This window comes from Panthera onca, chromosome C1 (assembly GCF_046562875.1).
Source record: "Panthera onca isolate mPanOnc1 chromosome C1, mPanOnc1 haplotype 2, whole genome shotgun sequence".
NCBI classification, from domain to species: Eukaryota; Metazoa; Chordata; class Mammalia; order Carnivora; family Felidae; genus Panthera; species Panthera onca.
This window is the reverse complement of record NC_138346.1, coordinates 127,564,645-127,588,650: the sequence shown is the minus strand read 5'-3', so window position 1 is coordinate 127,588,650 and position 24,006 is coordinate 127,564,645. Positions and strand designations below refer to the sequence as shown.

The following is a 24,006-nucleotide window of genomic DNA, read 5'->3' as shown; positions in this document are numbered from 1 at the left end:
CTATTAGTCCCCTTAAGGCAAGTTCTGCTGCAGCCAGCTGTGGGCAGTAGCTTCTATCAAGCTCCCTGCTATTTCAAATGCCAAGCCGCTAAGCCTAGCCGAGCCTCAAGCACTGCCACACATCCTGGCAGTGGCTCCTTGAATTCTCTCCCTCAGCTCTTAGGCTCCCTCAGTCCCTGCCATGAGGTTTGAGAAACTGTACTCATTTGGTCATTATTTTTTCTTTGATCGTTCAGTCACCTATGCAGGTCAGTTTAGGCCAAAGTCACTCTGGAGCCTGGTTTATTTGGATTGCTATTACATTAAGTAATCAGATAATGGCTTAACTTCAATTTTGTGTTGTATTTAATATAACCTTGAAACAGATTAAAATCTCCTAACAATATAAAGCCTTTCGTTTTGTGCTTTTACAAATAATGTGTTGGTTGTTGTTGTCTTTATCCCCTAACATCCAGATTTTTATCTTTAAATATCATTTCTCACTAAAAGGAATCAGATCTCCTTGGAGAAATGGCTGATTTGTGTCTGGGGCAGGAAATGTACCAGATAAGCCCAGAACAAAATAATGAAGAGGGGGGAGAGTGGGAAGAGAGCATATAAGAAACAAGGAGTTGGTAATTGTTGAAATTGGTACATGGGAGTTCTTTACGGTATTCTCCTTTCGTATGTTTTTTTTTCTTTTTCCATAAAAATAGTTTAAGGGAAGCCAAAATATAATTGCTATCAAAAAAACAAAACAGTAATAGCATGCACATGGTAAAACAAGTTTCCTTTTAATAATGCAGAAGGATACACAATGAAAAGTTGAGTCTCCCACAATGAAAAGTAGGCGACTACAGCCTCCTCTCAGGGTGATCTTCCTAACAATTTCCTAAGTATTCTCAATGAAGTTTTATGAATATATATATTAACAAAACATATGCACCTAAGCATATGTATTATTTTTGAAAACCACAAATGGTAGCATGTTATACACATCGTTCTATGCCTTTATGAAGTTTTTTTGTTGTTGTTTATTTATTTTGAGAGAGAGAAAATCTCAAGCAGGCTCCGCGCTGCCTAAGCAGAGCCCCATATGGGGCTTTAACTCAAGAACTGCAAGATCAAGACCTTCGCCAAAATCAAGAGCTGGACACTTAACCAACTAAGCCACCCAGGTGCCCCTGAAGTTTTATTTTAATAGCTAATCTTGCTACATCCAGTAGATCTACACACTACAATGACGCGGATTTTTATGCTTTCACTTATTAGGCTTCTTTCAAGCTTCTTTGATCAAATTAAGAGTAAAAACTCATATTCACCTTCCTGAAGATTATCTAGAAAAAGGATGGCTAACGCAAGGCTAAACACTTTGCCGTCCTAATCGTAAAACTTAGCTTTGGAGTTTAGATCTCCGTTTGGGGGAATTATTGTTACCTTGGAAAAATGTTTAAAATCACATTCCCTACTACATATTGGGCCTTGAGAGAGAAGTGGCCGAGGAGACGATCGACGCAAGAATTCTCGTGACCTCTGCCAGAAGACGACCTGGGAGGACTGCAAAAAGCCTAACCGCTGTGACGAACTCAGCACGTCCTCCCTCCACCTGCCGAAGAGCCGCATCTGGAGCAGGTGTTTTATTTGCCTTACCCAATAAAGGTCCCCGGAAAGAATTGAAAGTTGGGCGTTGAAGCGGATGACTACGGGCGACAAGAGGTTCACTGAGAGAGACGGCAAAGGGGGCTGTGCTCCCGGGTTCTTCTACTAACCTGACGCCGGGAGGTAGGAGAAGCCGCAGAAAAAACGCGACACGTCTGCAGAGTGTAAACTTGACCCGATCATTTAACGGGGAGGGGCATTACAAAGGAAGAGCGGACAGATCTAGGTTACGGGATCACGCAGTCCAAACGCACTCGCACCAGAAAGTGGGGAGCGCACTGACATGCCCGCGGCGTGCTTGGGCTGGAGCGGGGAGCGCCCAGGGGGGCGGCCCGCCACCGAAGGCTGCGGCTCGGCGGCGCTGCCTCCTCGCTGCGGGCCCCCGAGAGCCCCGGCACTTTGCGAACTGTGAACCCGCGGCCAGCCGGCCCTGCGGGCCCCAGCTTTTTCAGGCTGTTCTGAAGCCAGCGGGACTGAGATGGTGTCCGCTGGGCGCCCCGGGACGGCTTCCTGAGGAATCCGCCCCAACAGCCCCTCGTCCCATACAGGTACTAAGTGGGCGGCCCAGAAGTTTCGAGCTCCAGGAGCCCGAAGCACACCGAAGTACGCCGCAGGACCAAACAAATGTTTGAGGAGCGAATGCCGAAAGCGCGAGGAGGCGGAGCTAGCTCTGGTCACCATCTCGCGACGACTTAGTGACGTCGCACAGCAAGCGCGTGTTCTACTCTTTCACCTTCAGTCAGCCTTAGTATACGGGCCTACCCCTTTAAGCGAATGATGGACAGTTATTTCAGCCTATCAACTTCCTCGTCAACATCCAATCAGATTTAAACTTCTCTCAGCAGCCCTAGGAGTTGGAAGAAGAGGTCCAAAAAGGGAGCGCTTTCTCTCTCGCGAGAGCGCTGTAAGCTGGCCTTTCAGAAAAAACACTGGAACAGATCGCCCGACTTCCCAAATAGTGGGTTAAAGGATGGAGTCACAAACCAATGAAAGGAATGAGGAGGTGGGATCACTGCTTTTACCGCGCTAGAAGTACCGTTACAGGGCAGACTTTTTGTCCAATCAACACCTCCAGACTTTGGGTCAGGTGACCCTAGAGTGCGAGGGGCGGAGCTACAGCCTGGCGCGAGGAACCGTTAAGATGGACAACGAATATAACCAATGAAATACACCGACTAGGGCGTTGGGAACCCAATAACATTGGTTGGGCGGGCGCCTTTCCGGAGCGCGGGGAGATGTAAAGACAGACAAATCATTTTCCCAATGAGACTGTAGAAGAGAGGAGCTAATTGACCAATGAGGACTGTGGGGCGGGAGCCTTCGCCGCGGCGGAGTCCAAGATGGCGGCGTGCGGTTCCGCTGTGTGAAACGAGCGCGGGGCGGCGGGTTAATCATCTCCGCGGAGACGACCTCCGACGACCCGCAACAATGAAGGGAAAAGAGCGCTCCCCAGTCAAGCCCAAACGCTCCCGTGGTGGTGAGGACTCGACTTCCCGCGGGGAGCGGAGCAAGAAGTTAGGGGGCTCTGGTGGCAGCAATGGGAGTAGCAGCGGAAAGACCGACAGCGGCGGCGGTTCGCGGCGCAGCCTTCATCTGGACAAGTCCAGCAGCCGAGGTGGCAGCCGCGAGTATGACACTGGTGGGGGCAGCTCCAGTAGCCGCTTGCATAGTTACAGCTCCCCAAGCACCAAAAATTCCTCGGGCGGGGGCGAGTCGCGCAGCAGCTCCCGGGGTGGAGGCGGGGAGTCACGTTCCTCTGGGGCCGCCTCCTCAGCTCCTGGCGGCGGGGACGGCGGGGAATACAAGACACTGAAGATAAGCGAGTTGGGGTCCCAGCTGAGTGACGAAGCGGTGGAGGACGGATTGTTTCACGAGTTCAAACGCTTCGGTGATGTAAGTGTCAAAATCAGTCATCTCTCGGGTTCCGGCAGCGGGGATGAGCGAGTAGCCTTTGTGAACTTCCGGCGGCCAGAGGACGCGCGGGCGGCCAAGCATGCCAGAGGCCGCCTAGTGCTCTATGACCGGCCGCTGAAGATAGAAGCAGTGTATGTGAGCCGGCGCCGCAGCCGCTCCCCTTTAGACAAAGATACTTATCCTCCGTCTGCCAGCGTGGTCGGGGCCTCTGTAGGTGGTCACCGGCACCCCCCTGGAGGAGGTGGAGGCCAGAGATCGCTTTCCCCTGGTGGCGCAGCCCTGGGATACAGAGACTACCGGTTGCAGCAGTTGGCCCTTGGCCGCCTGCCCCCTCCACCTCCGCCACCATTGCCCCGTGAGCTGGAGAGAGAGCGAGACTACCCGTTTTATGAAAGAGTGCGCCCAGCTTACAGTCTTGAGCCAAGGGTGGGAGCTGGAGCAGGTGCTGCTCCTTTCAGAGAAGTGGATGAGATCTCACCCGAGGATGATCAGCGAGCTAACCGGACGCTTTTCTTGGGCAACCTAGACATCACTGTGACAGAGAGTGATCTAAGAAGGGCTTTTGACCGCTTTGGAGTCATCACAGAAGTAGACATCAAGAGGCCGTCTCGGGGCCAGACCAGTACCTATGGTTTTCTCAAGTTTGAGAACCTAGACATGTCTCACCGGGCCAAACTAGCAATGTCTGGCAAAATTATAATTCGGAATCCTATCAAAATTGGTTATGGGAAAGCTACACCCACCACCCGCCTCTGGGTGGGTGGTCTGGGACCTTGGGTGCCTCTTGCTGCCTTGGCTCGAGAGTTTGACCGATTTGGCACCATCCGCACCATAGACTACCGCAAAGGTGATAGTTGGGCGTATATCCAGTACGAAAGCCTAGATGCAGCTCATGCTGCCTGGACCCACATGCGTGGCTTCCCACTTGGGGGCCCAGATCGACGCCTTAGAGTAGACTTTGCAGACACAGAGCATCGATACCAGCAGCAATATCTGCAGCCTCTGCCTTTGACTCATTATGAATTGGTGACGGATGCTTTTGGACATCGGGCACCTGACCCTTTGAGGGGTGCTCGGGATAGGACACCACCCTTGCTATACAGAGATCGTGATAGAGACCTTTATCCTGATTCTGATTGGGTGCCACCCCCGCCCCCAGTCCGCGAACGCAGCACTCGGACTGCAGCTACTGCTGTGCCTGCCTATGAGCCACTGGATAGCCTGGATCGCAGGCGAGATGGCTGGTCCTTGGACCGGGACAGAGGTGATCGAGATCTGCCCAGCAGCAGAGACCAGCCTAGGAAGCGAAGGCCACCTGAGGAGAGCGGGGGCCGGCACCTGGAGAGGTCCCCTGAGAGCGACCGTCCCCGAAAGCGTCACTGTGCTCCTTCTCCCGACCGCAGTCCAGAATTGAGCAGTAGCCGGGATCGCTACAACAGTGACAATGATCGATCTTCCCGTCTTCTTCTCTTGGAAAGGCCCTCTCCAGTCAGAGACAGACGAGGTAGTTTGGAGAAGAGCCAGGGTGACAAGCGGGACCGTAAAAACTCTGCATCAGCTGAACGGGATAGGAAGCACCGGACAGCTGCTCCCACCGAGGGAAAAAGCCCTCTGAAAAAAGAAGACCGGTCTGATGGGAGTGCACCCAGCACCAGCACTGCTTCCTCGAAGTTGAAGTCCCCTTCCCAGAAACAGGATGGTGGGACAGCCCCTGCAGCCGCAGCCTCTCCCAAACTCTGTTTGGCCTGGCAGGGCATGCTTCTGTTGAAGAACAGCAACTTTCCTTCCAACATGCATCTGTTGCAGGGTGACCTCCAGGTGGCTAGCAGTCTTCTTGTGGAGGGCTCAACTGGAGGCAAAGTAGCCCAGCTCAAGATCACTCAGCGTCTTCGTTTGGACCAGCCCAAGTTGGATGAAGTAACTCGACGCATCAAAGTGGCAGGGCCCAATGGTTATGCCATTCTTCTGGCTGTGCCTGGAAATTCTGACAGCAGGTCCTCCTCTTCCTCAGCCACATCAGACACTGCCACCTCTACTCAGAGGCCACTTAGGAACCTTGTGTCCTATTTAAAGCAAAAGCAGGCCGCTGGGGTGATAAGCCTCCCTGTGGGGGGCAATAAAGACAAGGAAAACACCGGAGTCCTTCACGCTTTTCCACCCTGTGAGTTCTCCCAGCAGTTCCTGGATTCCCCTGCCAAGGCACTGGCCAAATCTGAAGAAGATTACCTGGTCATGATCATTGTCCGTGGTGCGTCCTAAAGTCCATGTGTAACTTGTATTTACTACTTTGACATGGTTCCTGTTTTGTGATGTATAATGGGATACAGCATCAGATGAAATTTTCTTTTGAATTAGTTGTTTAGTTGTAGCTTTTCTCTTTTTTATATTTTTATAAACCTTTAAAATAGAAGTCAGGACAGTTTAGCTATTATTTTAAGCGAAAGGGATGCCCTGAAGGTAGCAAGCAGATGGGTTTACTTTAATTAGGAGTTCCCACTCTTAGGAGTAACTTTTTTTCCTCTTTTTCTTCATTTTCTTTTTTTTTTTTCTTTTTTAACCTTGAGCTTAAAAAAAAATCCTCAGAGTTACAAGCCCAAAATTTTGAAAAGTTGGGATTTGGAGAAGAGCCCACTTGACTATATAAAGATGATAATATATACCTAAAAATGGCTTGAATTGGTATTTAGGTTAATAGTTCCTATACCAGAAGTGTTGTTTGTATGGCTGAAATTTGATCAGGAATCTTCAAAGTACAAACTGGTAAATTGTATAGCAATGTAATTATTTTAATCAGGTATTTGAGTATTTCTCTTAAAATACACGGTTCATTCTCCAAGTGTCTGCTCTAACACATTTTTATCATTAGTTAAGTTCTGTATCCCGTATATGCACTTTTGGTTTGTAGCTGTAACTGTTCAGTAAAAATTGAGGAGTAGGTTACAAACCATATATGTCTTATGCTAGTATGCAAGAAGTGGGTAGGTGTTTTTAAAATCAGAATTCTTTGGTTAGTTATTGGTGTGTGGTGGTGTTTTTACTGACTTTCAGAGAGGTATAGCAGGTACAGTTCTAATTTAATTGTGCGTATTTCAAAACTTAAGTGTTTTTCATCAAAGATGAGTTTTTGTTTTTGTATCCATGCAAATTTCTGATTTCAATAATAGAAAGAAGAGTTGTCTGCAGGCTCATAAGTCAGCTTTTGTTTTAGTGGGCATTAATTAGCCATATCTGGATCACAGAAATTTTTTAAGTCATCGTGAAATGCCTTTGACACGCTCTTTTTAAATTTTGCCTGTATTTTTATTTTCATTTATAAGCAGTAGCGATGGCATTACATTATTGAAAATGTTTTGAATGTCTTTTTCACTGGTGTCCAACCACAGAGAACTGAAATGTCAGTGTAGGAAAACCCCTTTTTATTGTTGTATTTCCCAGACACCTGGAATTAATACAAAATAATTTAATCCAACCAAATAATTTAACCCAACCTCACAGTTTGGTTTTTTTTATTCCAAAGCTGAAGGTTATAGTGATTTCTGGTTCTTAACAAGGGCTTTTGCTGCATAACAGTAATGGATGATTTTCTTTTTTTTGTCTTGTTTCTTTATCCCTGTCCTCACCCCTAGTTTCTCAGGTCATTAGTAAGTATGTTTTCCCCCTTGATTTAAATGCTGAGGACTTTAGGTAAGGCCCTTGATATTTAATTATGATTAGAAACTCTAGGACCTTTTGGATCATGGTCATGTTTCTATTCTGTGAAAGTGACTTATAGAAAGCCTGGCAGAACCCAACTGTTTTCTTTCTGTTATCAAAGCTGGTAGTTTTGAAATAGCACCAATAATAACCCAGGGAAATGTCATGTAATTTGTTTATTTTCCGTTATGACAGGTGTCTAATGCATGTCAGCATGAAATCCTCATCACTGCTGTGTCATCCTTTTTGGTTTTCACTATGCATTTATAAACTTTCTTTTTAAGTGTGGAAGTTTTTCTAGGGTTTTTGTTGTTTTTAAACTGGAAAAACTAGCCATTGTGATAGAAGGAAGGTACTAGGCTGTGAGCACAAAGGTCCTTGGTGTGCTTGTAGGGAAAATACCTGAGATCCTACAAGTTAAGACCTGGTGCTTTTTGCTTTTAAAAACCTGTACTTGCCACACTAATATGGAGGAGACACTGTTCCGAAAGTAACGTGAGTTTGCAGTCTGCGTACGTGGGGTCAAAGTACAGTTTGGTTAGATACATTTTTCCAGTTTAAATACTCTCACTAACCATTAACTTTTGAATATCTTTTGATAAGAAAGCTGGACAAATGATTTTGCTCTTTTAGAGAGTGAAGTCCACGACATATAATTTTACTCTAATCTAAAGTGTGGGGGTTTTTTTCCCCTTTTTCTTTCTTTCCCCTTTTTTTTCCTCTTTTTTTTTTTTTTTTTTTTTTTTAGTTGATGTGACAACCAACCGAAGAGTACTGTGGTTTTTGCTCCATGTTTGTTTGAATCTTTATCTGACATGGTGGTTTTTGTTAGGTCTGGGCAATTTGTGCTTCAGTTTTTTGAAACAATGGCTTGATACCATTTCTAAATGTATGTATTAGAAATAACTAATTATGTTTAGTTTGGTGCTTACTTACAGAGTGCCATCATCCAGATGAATCTCTTAATTTGTGTTGCCCATTCCGCTGCGTAGGTTCCTAATATTGTTAAACTATTTAAGCCTTCAGAATAGAATGAAAAGCAAGAGTCTAAAGCTATCTGGTTCTAATTCTCGTTAGCCAGAATTTCATAATCTCAATATTGGATGTTCTTTATAACAACCACTTGTTTCTTTTACTTTAAAAAAAAAAAAAATACTCGTTTGGTTGATTTTTCTGGAACTCAGCTCAAATGAATGCAAAGAAAATTTCTTCAGTATATTATATAGTGACATATTAAGTATTACTGGTGAAAAACATCAAGCTAATTAAGACTTGAGATCCACAACTCCAAAGTTTATGGAAAATTAAGCAAGCATTCAGCTCCTGGCCAATTTTTTACTGTTATTTTGTTAGTTGTAACTGGGATTCCTATTAAGCGTTTTCCACACAAAAATTTAAATTCCTGGTTTTACATGTGTGTCTACATTGACTGTGTAGATAGAGTTTTCCCTTTAAGGATTACGTCTTAAAATGTCCATCCTCTGGCCGGTATAAGCTTTTGTTACATTTTGAAGGTCACATACTCTGGCCCTTAACTCAGATCACTTGAGGTACAGTAAGAAAAATAAGGTGTGTGTTTGTTGCTTTCAGAGTCAAACACTGTTTGGATTTATTTTGAAATGTTATGAGCAGGTTTTCACTGGCCATATTTGTTTTGTTTTTTAAAATTTGAAATCCACTTTTTTTAGACCGTGAAATTGCTCATTATGCAAATTCAGCTTGAACTGCAATTTGGGTCCATACAGGGACCATTCACCGAAACCTCTGTGGTGATAGAATTAGGATCTCCTCTTGAGAAGAGGGCCTTAATGACCTTTTTATGTGAAAAGTTTGGGAGAGAACTTCTGGATGTTTTTTTCTGTTTCTGCCACAGTGTTTGGTTTTGAGATAGCAGTTAGGTATGAGGACAAGAAGAGAAGTGGGGTGGAGTTGGCCCCATTAGCAGTCTGCTTCTAGTGATGTCCCTAAAGGGAGACAATGATTTCAGGTAACCACAGTGAACTGTCTAGCTGAGTAAAAAGTTTTATACGTGTGGTTTAAACAGAGTTGAAAAGTAAAAGTCCTAAAGCGTTCTTTGGGTGTTTAGCAATTGTCTGTACGAGTGTGTTCTTAAAATAACAGCGGCTGTCTTTGGTAACCCAGATGAAGGTGGATTTTTAAATGGCTTTGTATCTTGACCCCTTTCTATAGCAACAGAATAGTTCTGTATTGTTCCATATAAATTACAGAACGAAAACAGAGGGGGTAAAAGTTTGACTCCACCTTTTTTTTAGTTTCATTTTTTAAGTTCTACTTAGAATATATTGATCATAAATTGATTGTAAACTTCCTGTCTTTCTGAATTTGTTTGATATGTTTTACTCAGTTACATGAGTACAAGGGGTATTTTCAGTCCTGTAATCTTCGCTCAGTGGCAGTCCTTAAAAAAGTCCACCCTGTTGTTCTACTTGTTATTTGTCTATTCATACGGTAAACTCATTCAAGGTATGTGCCAGTGGGTATTATTGGTGCTTTTTGAAGTCAAGCTGGATTATCCAAGGAAGGTCTTGTTAATGTTATGTTCATCTATAATGGCATAGGGGAAATATATATATTTTTAATATTGTAAACATTTGTACTGAATAACCTTTTTTTCCCCCCCGCAAGCAAAACTGGTGAACTGCGGATTGAAGATATGGAATTCAAAGCTCTAATGGACCTTTTTGAAGAGAAGTTATGGCTTATGTGGAGTTTACATGGGCCTCTTGATGGAAGAAAGCTAATCTGTTTAGTATTTGTGCATTTTACTAAAATGGCAGCTTAAAGTTGTGTATCTGCTATTGTGATGCCAATGCCGGTGTTTTAAGTGGAAAAAAAATGACCTCTTGCTTTGTGCTGTGTACACAAGATTTCTGGAAAAGTAAAGAAAAACCCTTTTTATGGCTCACACAGCTTAAAAGTAGCTGTCACTCAAACGTGCGCTCACAGTTGAGCTGCTTTTGTTTTATTCTAAATAAATTGTTTCTTTTGAGGAAAATGTTTTTCTGCCTGGAAGTGAATTGACGGCAAACCTTTGACCCCTTTGTTTGCAGCTGAGGGGGTTCTTGCTGCTGCTCAGATCTTGTATGTCTTGAGCAAGAAGCAGGGAGACCATCATTTTGACTATCACGGTGTGTCAATTCTGAAGGATCACTAGTGTTACTGTGACCCCCTTTGTTTGCAGCGAAGGGGATCATTTGCTTCTCGGTCCTCAACTTGATGAGGAAATGGTGCTGTTTGCTGGCACGCAAGAAGCCGGGGCAAGCACCGTAAGCCTCACCACAGTGCACGAGTCGGGGGCTTTGCTGGTTTGAAGAGCCGGAGTTGCTGAAATTTAAGTTTTGATTTATTTTGTTCACCCATCACGTTTGGCCTTAGTTTCATTTTTAATTTGAAGAAAAGTTTGAGATTGCTTTATCTTGCACTTAACATTTGCACCAAATTGCCAAAAGAAGGAGAAATGCTCCGTTTGCTTTTTAAATGTTAATGATGATGTTAATAAAGCCTTTCCTGACACATTGGAGAAGCTCCTCCGTCTCCAGGGGCTTCTTCCCAGAGTTATGCAGTGATGGGTTTAGTGCTGAATGGATGAAGAGTTCCTGAGAGCTAGCGTTTGTAATTAGAACCGTTACTCGGTATCTGTGCCTTATTTGACCTGTGGTTCCACATGCCTTGGATGTGCATGCACCGTGACGGTTTCGTAGGTACGAACGCACACTCAGGCCCAGTCACTTCGGTTGGTAGTACAGAGTGTGAGGAAAAAATGGAGGCGTCCTTAAGGAGGAAAAAGTGTTTGCCTTTAGTTCCTGCGTTATCCTGTACAGGGGCTCCTGAGCTTTGGAAGCTGTTCCCAGTACAGGAGAACAACTCCCCTGTTTGCAGCAGGAGACTTCGGTGCACAGTGACAACGCTGGAGTTCAAGAGGAAGCCAGCAGTGCTGCACCGTGGGCTTCAGACGCCATTGTCGTTTGCCAGTTTTAAACTTAACTAGTTGCAGACGAAGACCACCTTGAAATGCAGGCTTGTTGGGCTTGTTTTGAATTTTAACCTCGGATGGAAGAGCCCTAGTGCTGTCTGTCTCCATGCGGGATGATGCTTACTTAGGCAACAGGTGATTATCAACAAAGGATGCCACGGTTATACTCTGCAAGGTGGTGTTCCAGTGGCAAACAGCTGTGTAAACTCTTGTAAACAGGTAAGAGGGTTTTTAGAGGTCAAAAATGCATTTGATGAATAGGGTGAGGGCTTTGGCTGGTTGGGGTATTGTTTCTCTGATTGCAAGTCTTTAGGCACTCTGCTGCCTTTACTAGCTCTCTCCCCTCACCCAAGTGTGTTGTGTTTGCAAAATCCCAGGGGGAGCTTTTGTGCTACTTGGTGTGTGTGTGTGTGTGTGTGTGTATTTTTTTTTTCTTAATTTGCATTTGAAAAATTTTTTTCATGTGGGAGCCAAAATAGTAAAATCCTGGTTATGGATTTGGGATGGGATTTACAGCCTTGATGTCCTTTAAAGTTTTGATGTTTTCTATTAACCACGGCCTTCACCCTTTGTGGTGATTTCATGGTACTGGGAGAACTTAACTGCTATAAAATGTTGCCATTACAAACACTGATTCTAAACCTCCAGGTCAGCATAGAGGGAGAGAGAGAGAGAGAGAGAGCGAGTGCGTGGGCGAGAGAGAAGAAAAGTACCATCAGACTGGAATGATAGATATTTTAGCCAAAATGGTTAGTTTTTTCCTTGTCTTCCAATGAGATTAAATTATAAAAATAACTACAGTTTGTGGGAAGTGACTAGGCAATGTTATGAGAAATCCAGCTTTTGTCTGCTCTTCCCATTTTCATTGTCCATTTAGTCCTACCAGCCTTTCGAGCCCTTCCAATCTCTCACGCCCCCAACATTAATCAAGTGTCAGGCTTTGGCAACTTAACACGAGCACGACTTTTTTAATGTATAATACAACTAGGTTTCCTTTATTTTAAGTGATGTTGAAATTTTGAATAGGATTTTGCTCTTCATGAAATTCTTGTTTTCTCTTTCCAAAGGGGAAAAGTGAGGTACAGTGGGTGTTTGTTTTTGTTTTTCAGTTTCTCAGTGTGTCATTTACAACATTTGCTTATGAGTTGGCTGTCATCTAAAGCTTTGCTAAATAGTCCCACCTATATTTCTTCAGATGTTTTATACCTGTCGAAAATGTCAATTTCCAGTGTATTTTCTTCCTCTGGCTAGTCCATACTGAAAGCCCATTAAGTAGTTTTTCCAGCTAGCAAACAAGTATTTTAAGTCACTGTAATGGTTTAAGGAAGATTATGTTAATACTCTTTCTGCATGTTTGGTTATCTTTCTAAGGTCTTGGGTTTCATCTCAAGAACAAGAAGATATGTTACAAATAGAACATTTGTTTATTTGTATATGAGATCATATCATGCAAAATGGGAAGGTACACAGCATGACAGTCTTTTGAAACTACGCATGAAATCATTTTGTTTCTAGCTGCGCCGTGAACGAAAAATTAATTGGGCTGAGTGTTAGATCTAGAGTTCTGGTTTTATAAATTGAGACCTGCCCTTTTGAATTATTTGTGTGCTTTTGCAGTGTCTTCCATATGGTCTAAATTTAGGATTCTACTGTAAAGGAAATAATTCCAGTAACACCTCTGAATTGACTTGTGCTCATTTTGAAAAGCCTGGCTGTATTAAAATTGAAAATAGGGAGTACTGTGACTTTAGTAATAACAACTTAGGTTTTATAAAGTGCCACTTCTGTAGCTTAAGTCACATTATTGTTTACAGGCTGTTTATCTGAGGTGGTAAATTTAATGCTTATGGCTCGTGGCAGCATCTAGTTTTCTTTTTCCAATAGGATATCTGATTATGGCTTATCTGACCACTACCTCCATCTCCCTCCCATTCCAGTTTCCTCTCCTTAAGCAATTCGTTGTATAACAGAATTCCTCCAAACCTCAGACAAGATTGTCCTTAGCAGCCAAGAAAAGATTTTGACCTTGAGGTCAAATTACTTAACATGCTTCTTCTACTCAAACGCTTAGAATTAAGCATTCAAGTAGAGTTTCTGTATAATCATTTGAATGCTGACCGCATATTAACAAGTAAAGTGCTGAGCATATAGATGAAAGTATCAAATAGTCTCTACCTGTGTTAGCAGCTTATACTGTAATTACAATATAAAAACAAGTAAATGGTGAAATATCAGGGGAGAAGTTCACAGTTTAAGACAATTACAGAAGAGCTGTCACAGGCCAGTATTTGATTAATTGCCAATGGATTTTTATAGGAGATAAGGGTGTATGGATGAGCACATGAACAGGTTACTTGAAGCTGCGATCGTGAAGAAAAACTTTACAAAATAATTTTGTTAGTTGGAGAAGGATGTGGCATGGTGAGGGAGGTAGGGCTTGAGATGTCAGGCAGACAAGCATGAATACTGTAACAGCTGGTTGATCACTGGAAAAGTTGAGCAGGCTGAAGCCTGGGCAACTTGTAAAATGGTTGGAACAACAGAAATAGGGAATCCTGAAGCGCAAGGCAGTTTGAGCAAGGTGGGAAGTGAGGACGCATAATCAGGTTGAGGCATGTTGACAGAAAGTGACGGTACTAATAATAGCAGTCATTTGTTAAATACCCACTTTAAGCCAAACATTCTGCCAGGTCCTGTGCACACATTGTCTCCTGTAAGTCTCACCACAGACCATACTCTGACAGCTAGTGGTTGATGGAGCCAGGGTTCTAGCCAGGCCTTGGTCCCAGCTAGGGTTCTTGGTCGCCGTCTTGCCATACCTGCCTTGCTACTTTTTTCTGGAGGCTGGGATGGGTAAAGCTGCAAACTTGAGAAGATGTCTGGGCGGGTTTCAAACTGTAGAGTGTATCAACATTTGTGGTTCTTGGGAAACATGCAGGCCCTTGGCTCCAACTCCAGGCACTCTGGGATTTGTTCAGGCTGGCACGGCCCCGGAGTCTTTGTTCCTCTACAGGCTTCCCAGGTAATTCTGATGTAGTCCGTGGTCGTTGGCCACGTGTTGAGCATCACTGGCCCCCAGAGAGTAGAGTGCTGACGTATAAACTTGGAGTAATGTCGTATATAAGGCATGGGAAGGGGAGACGGTGTGGAAAAGAATCCCAGCTGAAAGAGCCAGAATAATGTCCTTTCTGTCTCTGAGGCTGAAAGAAGGAATTTGCAGAAGATAAATTCAAAGCTGTTACAGAGACAAGCAGAGTGAAACTGCAAATGCCATGGAATTTATCACTGAAAATTGTCACTTAAGTCACAGTTTTATAGTCCTGTAATTATTTCTCCAAGGAATTCAATCCAGCTTAGTATGTAATTTTGCCTCATAACAGTCTGTGAGAATGGCCACTGTTCAGTTTATGAAATGCTAAAGGGATACCAGAAAAGTTTTGTGAGTTGGTTGTTGGATACAGAGCCAGGAACTGATTGGGATATTCTTGAGTTTTCAGATGTTAATCTAAAAATAACGTGACTGTAGTCTGTCTGAAATTAAAATCGAAAGTGACTCTACGATATGAATATATACGTGCATGTACATGCGCAAGTTGCTTTCCATGAATGAACCACACCTGTATCTGCTACCTCCTAACTAGGTTACTAACAGGATTGAGACAGAATGGAATTATAGATAAAGTTGAGTGTATCTTTGATTTCTAAATGGTTGGAAGATTTCCTATTTTGCATTATCTAAACTGGGTTTGTCTTCAGTTAGTATGGCTAATTCTTCAAATATTTAGGTATCTGTTCTGTACCAGGAGTTATTGTAGATCTTGGGAGTATATTGGTAAAGAAAACAAATTTTTCTCATGGAGCTGACATTCTGATGGAAGAAGGGAGATAGTGAAGTGTAAGTCAGGGCCAGTTGCCAAGGACAAATGCTGAATGTAGTAGAAAGCCATTGAAAGTTTCAAGGAAGCAGAGTGATGTGACTTGATCAAGATTTGACTACCAGTCTCAGGAAAGTAACACAACTATCCTTCACCTAGTCCCAAAATCTAGAATAATGCCTGGTATGTATACATACAATAGGTACCCAAGTATTTGAAGAATTAATTCGCTACGCCAATTGAAGACAAACATATAAGTAATTCAAAATAGGAAATCTTTCAACTATTTACAAGTCCAAGATATTTCCTCCAAAGATACATTAGCATTTCAGATTCACTTTAAGACTGAAACTGTCCTTGCTCAGAGATTCAGCAGTGTTCTTTTATTTAAATAAGCATAGTAGAGATTTATTTCTTCTCAGGCTCATAATTGCTGGCCACCCTGAGATTTGAGGGCAGTCTTCTTCCTAGTCCATCCTTATTTTCTCAACGTGTCTTTTTTTATTCTTTCTGCTATTGTCAGGAGAGTTTCCACTGTGGTCATGTATAGTTTCTGGTATAACACCCTGACTATGCTTTCTATATTTCATAACTTGCAAGCTTTCTAGTGGTATCAATCCAGACTTCCATGCTAAATAGCGATTTAGTGGGTCTTCTTGTGGAATGGCTGTCACCCTGTGCAAACCAGGTATAAATGTGTATTCAGGTTTTAAGTGCTGAATTGGTATATGACCTTTCTCAGGTGACCGACAATTCTTTTCTCAAAAGAAGGACTTAATGAAAAAGTTGAGTGCATAAGCACGTTATTACATGTATGTCCAGAGTAGAACTATCATTACAGGAAAAATTAACACTCTCAGGTGCTATGTACATACATATTTTTAGTTACATATTTTAATGCATATTGGGGAAATTGGTGTTCCGTAAAATTTGTATGTTAGCATATAGAAATTGACTGTCAGTAGTTTTACCTTGCTTCCAGGATAGGCATCTAGTTTGTGTATATTCTTTATATCAGAAATACTTCAGTAAACAAAGACTCCTTGACTGGAATTTTTCTGCATTCTACAGCAGAGGTTTCAAACCTGGCTGTACATTAGTATCATCTAAGGAACTTCTTGATACTAATAACCTGGAAATTCCTCTCTCAGATTCATTTACATTGATCTAGGTGGAGTGGGATTCTGCCAAGGTCCCGGTATTATATTTTTGTTTTAAGTGCCCCAAATGATTCTAATGTGTAGCCAGGGTTAAGATCTGTTGCTCTAGAGACAGGTCATAAGCATACGTACAAACACGTACAATGAACCTCTTAAGCACTGTTTGAAAATCAAAACCCAAAACTTTCAGAGTGTAGCCTTACTATTGATAGTGTGGACCTCGGACCAGCAGCCGTTAGCATCACCTGGAAACTTGTTAGAAGTATAAAGAATTACAGGGTCTCACCCTGACCCATTGCATGGGATGAGAACCCTAGGTAATTCGTATGTACTTTAAAGTTCAAGAAAAGCTGCTTAAGATGTAGATACATACATATTCTCTGTAATAAAAATGGATGTTTAGAATCTTATACCTCATACATAAGATTTTCAGATTTCACTAGTCAGTGACATTCACTTTAAAGCATTTAGAAAATATTTCCAACAAGTAGGAACAAAGAGTTCTTAGGTAGTGAGCTTCTGGTGACAGAAAATTACCAGAGGTTTCTGTCACCTAGATGGGGAGGGATTGCTATTGCCTGTCTCGGTTGGCTCTTGCTTATTTTGTTACGCTTATGTGTTTTTTTCTTCCTTCCTGTTCCGTTCTAGTCCACTCTTCATTGTGAGATATTTTTTCATTGTGTTATTTTTTACAGATAATGGTGAGGATACTTGAGACACTGTTTGCTGATAGGTGCCCCACACGTTAGAATATTTGGTAGAAGTAGGTTTAGATCTTTCTAGGGGAATGGATATGGACAGGATTGAGAGTAAATTCTGATTGCCTTTGTTTTTTTAATTGTAGTGTGATAGTAACTTCATAAATTGGTTGTCCTCACATAGCAACAAGAATCAAGCTCTAATTCATATTAATCACGGTGATAAATAACACAATAAATATTAAGATTCATATATTACAGGGAATGGCCTGGTATGAATGTTCAGAGAATACTCTAAATTGCAATATATCAATTTTGATACAGGAATGATTTTTAATGTGTAGATTTTTATGATAGAAGATTCTAAAAAAACATTCACCAAGACACCTTTTCTTCTGTTGGTGCTCCTTAAGTTTAGAAGTGTCTGAAGCTCTAATAAATAATGTTTTTAAACATATATGGTATTGGATCAGCCTCCTCTGCTTTTTTTAATAGCCAAGTTTAAAGGAGGGAGCATTTCTAAGTACAATAATTGGTTAAACGTCTTTTTTTCCTCCTGGGTTTCTTTTTAGGAACTACTGACAATCAAAAACCTATAGCCGACTTTGGGATACGGCTTTATTATTCAGCAACTAAAAGATGAGTTCTAATTGGCAGACTTCTGGCACTGGCACTTGTCCTCCTGTTTCTATAGAAACTGGGTTGGAAGTCAGAGCTGCACAAAGGGAAAGGGTAAGTTTCTTTCAAACTCCATATTTATAAACCCATATCTTATTAACTGGCATGGTGTCAGTTTCCACATAAAGACCTACATCAGTGAACTAGAACTCAAACATGAGCTACTAATTTTCACTTGAGTGGAAACTGACATCAGGTCATTAAATATAGTAGGAGGGTTTAAATATGGATTTATTTTTCTGGTGACTCTGACTTCACATTTCTTGAAACAGTGAACTCAGTCTGATAATTCTCACTTTCACTTGTTTCTAATTTGGGGGTTATAAAGCTGATTTTTATCCTCTTAGATCTTATTCTATTGTACCTTTCTGGTAAGTGAAAATTTTGGAATATAAAGTATGTACAGAGGACGTTTTAAAAGTCTGCATGAATTACAAGTCTCTTCTTTTGAGCTAAGTCTGGTTTTTTCCGTTATAAAACAAGTACAGTACTATTGACCAGTTTTTTAGTTTCTCTCCTCTCTTTGCCAAGCAGGATGAGGTCGTCTGTTGGGCACATACATTTGTTCTCATCCAGGCAGACATCCATTATTTGTAGACCCTAAGACACCTGCCAGTTGGTGAGTCATCTTACTGCTATGGCTTCAGAGGGCTGTGCTACACAGCTGGGGCATTTAGGCTTGAAATTGTGTAATCAAGTGTGATACACTCCGATCTACAGGTTGGTGTATGTAGATAATGTATACTAAACTCGGACTAGCTTTGAGATATTGGAAAGAAGGCAGTATTGGCTCTTGCCCTTTAAAACGTATCTATCTCATTTCCTTGGTCCTGACATATTTCTCTTAAGGGGTAGACTTCTCTTCCCTGCTAAAACAGCAACGATGTTGGTTGACACGTAGCAAAGAGTGGGACCTCTTGGCTTGATTTCAGCTCAAATCGTCAGTTCTGTGAAAATTGTAGAAGTGAAAGCTGGAAGTCTTCTCTCACTTTCAAGTCCCTGGTCGGTTCATGGCCGAGAGTAGATTCTCATGAAAAATGTACGCCTCCCTTCTTTAACTACTAATGTGTATCGTGTTTCTGTTTGCTCGCTGGGGCTTGAATGAGGTAAAAATAGAATTGAATTTGTGATTTTGGGGGGACGGGGAGAGGGCGGCTAGGAAAAAAACTTCAGGTTTTAGCTGTGTGCTATCAACCATATAAACATCCAGATGTGTTCTTTACCCCTTAGTAAAGGTGGCCAACTCATCCTGGTTTTAAAACTGAAAGTCCCGTGACCCAGGAACCTCCCTCATTTCTAGCCAAACCCAGACAGTTGGTTACCCTGTCTTAGTTTATTCTCTGTATCCCTAAAAAGGCCTCACTAACTTACTATTCATCATTATTATGTATAGAGGAGATTTCACAATATATTAGCTTCTGTTGGAATGTTGCCATGGATTAGGTTCTTTTTTTTTTCTTTAAGAAATGGTTGTCATTTGCCTCAGTGATCCCAGGTAATGGCAGCTTACCTCTCAGAAATAAAACATGAATTTTAACTGATTTATTTAGAAGTTGATTCCAACCACTTTTGTTATTTTGCATTTGTGTATATGTTAATATCTTAGGCATAAATCTGAGACAATTGGGTAGATATTTGTGAGAAATAACTAGGCAGAAATGTAGACAAAGCCTCCTACCAGTTGGTTTTGGCATAAGAGAAACACACTTAAGGTTTTTAGAAAGTTTTGGGCTTTGGTTTTATATTGAAGATTTCAGACAAACCGTTGTCCATGTTTTGTATTATGTCTTGCTTAAAAATAACTAAAATATTAATACATGGTGTGTTTTTTTTCTCATGGAAATAGTTGATTTTACAACTGGACAAGTTCATTAAGTAAACTAATTTTTGTAAACATAGCGTCCTATATATTAATATACCTAGATTATTTGAAAAATATCGCAAAATTATCATTTTGGTCCATTTAAGTTTAGTTGTAGCTTTTATTAAATTTTAACCTCCAGAGAATCCCTTTTTTTTTTTTTTAATGTTTATTTTTTGAGAGAGAGAGAGAGACAGAGCATGAACGGGGGGGGGGGGGGGGCACAGAATCCCAAGCAGCCTTATGTGGGGCCCAAACCCAGAAACTGTGAGCTCAGGACCTGAGCAGAAGTTGGACACCCAACCGACTAAGCCACCCAGACACCCCTAATGTTTGTTTATTTTTGAGAGAGAGAAACAGAGAATGGGTGGAGAATGGTGAGGGAATCCGAAGCAGGCTCCAGGCTCTGAGCTGACAGCACAGAGTCCAACGCGGGGCTTGAACTCACGAACTGTGAGATCATGACCTGAGCCGAAGTCGGATGCTTAACTGACTGAACCACCCAGGTGCCCCATAACCTCCAGAGGATCCTTAAAGAAGGAAAGCCAGGGACCATGATCTCATCAACACTGGTAATTAGGTTTCAGAGTTGGCCTGTGAAGGACTATGTAACTTTAGGCAAATAACTTGGTCTTAATTTTCTTTTTAAATTTTTTTTAATGTTTATTTATATTTGAGAGAGACAGAGACAGAATGCAAGTGGGTTAGGGGCAGAGAGAGAGGGAGACACAGAATCTGAAGCAGGCTCCAGGCTCCGAGCTGTCAGCACAGAGCCCGATGTGGGGCTTGAACTCACAAACTGTGAGATCATGACCTGAGCTGAAGTCGGGTGCTTAACCACCTGAGCCACCCAAGTAGGCGCCCCTACTTGGTCTTAATTTGCTTTTTGTTCCTTCAGTATAAAATAGGAATAATAATACCTACCCAACTTCCTTAAAGGCTTGACTCGATGATAATGAGGTATTAGGTAGGAGAGAACTTTAAAAAGTTAAAGGTACCGTGACTAGAGTTTTAGTATTAGAAATCGTCCTTAGTGATGAACATATGTAGAAAATTCCTTCTTTTACAATGTTAGCATGGCATTTCTTAAGAGTAAGAGCTGCAAGAGGTGGTATCTTAACAGTTTTAAACCAATATGTAGCTGAGAGGAAAGTACACTGAACTTTTATGTTCAAGTTGTCATAGCTCTACTAAATAAAAAAATCTATATATATGTCAAGGCTTACAATTTATGAACATGGCGACTAATATTTTAGTATCGAGAAACTACAGGTGGCCTATACTCAGGCATTACCTTCTTTGCTTAAGATTCGGTGAATATTAGAAGACCTAAAAATGTTAATTATCATAACAACTACATTTTTACTGCACCGTAGCAAATTGTCTTTTGTGGCTTTAATTTGTTCTGGTTCTTAGATACTTTGCATTCTCCTTTCCATTTCAGTCGAGGTATGATAACATTTTATGCCGATTTGAGTTAGAACAAATTTATTATAAGAGAACTGCTTTCAGTTAAATTAACTTCATGATCTTGTGTACTGCTAAGAAGTCAGGGTGATCTAAAGAGGAAAGTGTAGGGTTTCTGGTCAGTCTGTGTTTGAATTGTGACTCCAGTGTTTACTGGGTGCTTAATTTGACTTTAAGCCTTACTGATTGGTAAGATGGGCATCCTAGTATCTGCTTCTAAAGGTGGTGAAGATTAAATATGATAATATATAAAATGTGCCTCACCCAGTAAGTAGTATACATTGGATGTTGAAATAAAGTTGTTCACCACCCTACCACTCCACACACACAGCTGTGTATCCTAATTTAATATTTGTTTCCTCTTTGTCTCCTAGGGATCTCTTGAGGGGGAAGGGGAAAGAAGACCAGTGAACTGTTTTTGCTTTTCTTGAAACTCTGGGATAGTAGTATTTCTAGGTTACGGATTCTTAAGAGACGTGGTGACATCTTAGAATATTGTCCAAGAAAAGTAATAAATGAATAGGAACATCATAAGTTAGTTGTTAAAACAAGGACTACATTAATTATAGCTGTCTTTAACGTCTTGTAGCCTAGGAAATCAGACTTTTTAATCCACACCACCCAGGTTTAAAATTTTTTTTCTTAACGTTTTTACTTATTATTGAGAGACAGAGCATGAGCATGGGAGGGGCAGAGAGAGGGGAAGATAGAGAATCCAAAGCAGGTTCCAGGCTTTGAGCTCAGCGTAGAGCCCGACGCGGGGCTGGAACTCACAAACCGCGAGATCATGACCCGAGCCAAAGTCGGACGCTTTACTGACTGAGCCACCTAGGCACCCCTGCACACCACCCAGGTTTGAGCAGGGTGAAGAGTTGCTCTGTTGCATAAGATTCATAAAGTTTGTTCAAGTCGGTATTCAACTTGGAATTCTTCAGTTGGTTCTACTTAAAATGTACAGTCTGCTTTCATAGGAGGAAGGAATCTCATTATCCTAAGTAAAGTCTCTTTTGAGAAAATTATTGCTTACAAGGAAAGGGGGATGGATGAGAGTGGTGCCTAATAAATCACTGATTTATTTAGCTTCTGTTTGGATGTAGAAAGAAGAAAGGAAATTTGCGGCTACTGTGTATGAGGGTTATTTTGCTTAGTACAGGTGTATTTTCATTTAGGCCTTAGAGTGTATCTGTGAGGTGGGTTAGTGCTGTTAACCTCATGTATGGAGGATAAAAGTGGCACCCAGGTTGATAACCTTCATGAGGTCATATGGCAGCAGGCAACAAGAGTGGGAATTTATTAACTGTTTTTGCTGTTTGTGTGTGTAAGCGGGGTGGTGTTTGTTTTTTTCATACTGTCTTATGTCTAAATAGAAAGATAATGTTAGACATTTATGTCTAAATGTAAAACCTAGGGGCGTCTGGGTGGCTCAGTCGGTTGAGCGTCCGACTTCGGCTCAGGTCATGATCTCACGGTCTGTGAGTTCGAGCCCTGCGTCAGGCTGTGTGCTGACAGCTCGGAGCCTGGAGCCTGCTTCAGATTCTGTGTCTTGCTCTTTCTCTGTCCCTCCCTTGCTCATGCTCTCTTTCTCTCTCTCTGTCGCAAAAATAAATAAAAACATTAAAAAGATAAATAAAATAAATTTAAAAAAATAAATATAAAACCTAGGTTTTTAAAAAAATTTTTTTTAAGTTTATTCATTTATTTTGAGAGAGAGAGACAGAGCAAGGGGAGGGGCAGAGAGAGAGAGAGAGGGAGAAAGAGAATCCCAAGCAGACATGGGGCACGAACCGTGAGCTCATGACTTGAGCTGAAGGGATGCTTCACCGACCAAGCCACCCAGGTGCTCCTAAAACCTAGGTTTTAAATAGGACTAACTACTGTTTTTAAGATAACTGAGATTTGAACCCAGATTAATTTGGTTCCAAAGTTTATGCTGGGCATACAAAGATCAGTAGAACACCATCCAACTTGTTGATCTTGCAGATTTAATGGTGGAGCGACATGTAAGCTCATGTAGTACTCTGTTAAAAGGTAGATGGGGGGACACCTGGGTGGCTCAGTCAATTAAGTGTGTGACTTCAGCTCAGGTCATCATCTCACGGTTCTTGGGTTCCAGCCCTGCGTCGGGCTCTGCGCTGACAATGTGGAGCTCCCTCTGTCCCTGCTCTTCCTCTGCTTGTGCGGGCTCACACGCGCGCGGTCTCTCTCTCTCTCTCTCTCTCTCTCTCAAAAAAAAAAAAAAAAAAGTTGGGATTCAGACCAGAGAATGACTTCCTGCTAGGGGAGGTCTCTGGAGGAGGTGGCCTTTGAGTGAGTCAGGTTGAGAAGGGTGAGACTATGCAAAGCTTGCACAGAAGCCTACACAGGGAGTTGAGAGGGTATGGTATTTTAGAGTCAAAGCCAGGGTTTCAGTTTAGTCTTTTTCTCTATAGTGATGCAGTTGTTTAAAATGATTATTAATATTAAATAATATTTTAAAGCAGAGGTGAATGGAAGTTTAGAATAATAATTTTTAATTAATTTTAATTATTTTGTTTAATTTTAATTATTATTTTTAATAACAATAGTTTTCAAGAGTGTTCTGAAAGAGATTATAAGGGAGCTTAGTGTTACAGAGAACTCGAGGATTTTTTGTTTCCTCTTAAAATCACCCAAATAATGAGGGGCTCTCTATTCACATGTATTGCTTAGTCTGAATAATGTTATTACCTAGGTAACATATTTATTCCATATTTAAGAAACATCTTTTAGTTTAAGTCTATCTTCCAGTAAAAGCTACCTATTCAACCATTATATAAAACTTGTAGTTCTGAAGACACATCTAGATCATTTACCTTGAATATTTTAGATAGTTAGATGTAGTGAAAGGTAATATTGTTTGGAAAGGCAGGAATGCTATTCAAATGATTTTGACATAAAGGAGGTTTTTAGCAATTCTGTTTTTTATTACATAGCAATATACATTCATCACAGAAAATTTAGGAAACATAATGAAAACAAAGATTACTTCTAGTCAATAAGGAGAAATAAA

The 24,006-nt window shown here is 41.6% G+C and overlaps 1 protein-coding gene across 1 annotated transcript; it reads left to right on the top strand.

Moving 5' to 3' along the window:
• The first annotated feature begins 2,453 nt into the window (after positions 1 to 2,453).
• Positions 2,454 to 23,189, top strand: RBM15 (RNA binding motif protein 15). Its single transcript, XM_060625099.3, has 3 exons — positions 2,454 to 5,800; positions 9,892 to 11,458; positions 17,545 to 23,189. The coding sequence occupies exons 1-2, from the start codon at positions 2,935 to 2,937 to the stop codon at positions 9,936 to 9,938; spliced, it is 2,913 nt and encodes a 970-aa protein (XP_060481082.1). The 5' UTR covers positions 2,454 to 2,934; the 3' UTR covers positions 9,939 to 11,458; positions 17,545 to 23,189.
• The last annotated feature ends 817 nt before the right edge of the window (positions 23,190 to 24,006 follow it).

Excerpts from the sequence above, each read along its gene's own strand:
- RBM15 (XM_060625099.3), top strand. The coding sequence starts at position 2,935 with ATGAGGACTGTGGGGCGGGAGCCTTCGCCGCGGCGGAGTCCAAGATGG. Across the intron at positions 5,801-9,891 it reads GGTCATGATCATTGTCCGTG|CAAAACTGGTGAACTGCGGA; the intron begins GTGCGTCCTAAA and ends CCCCCCCGCAAG.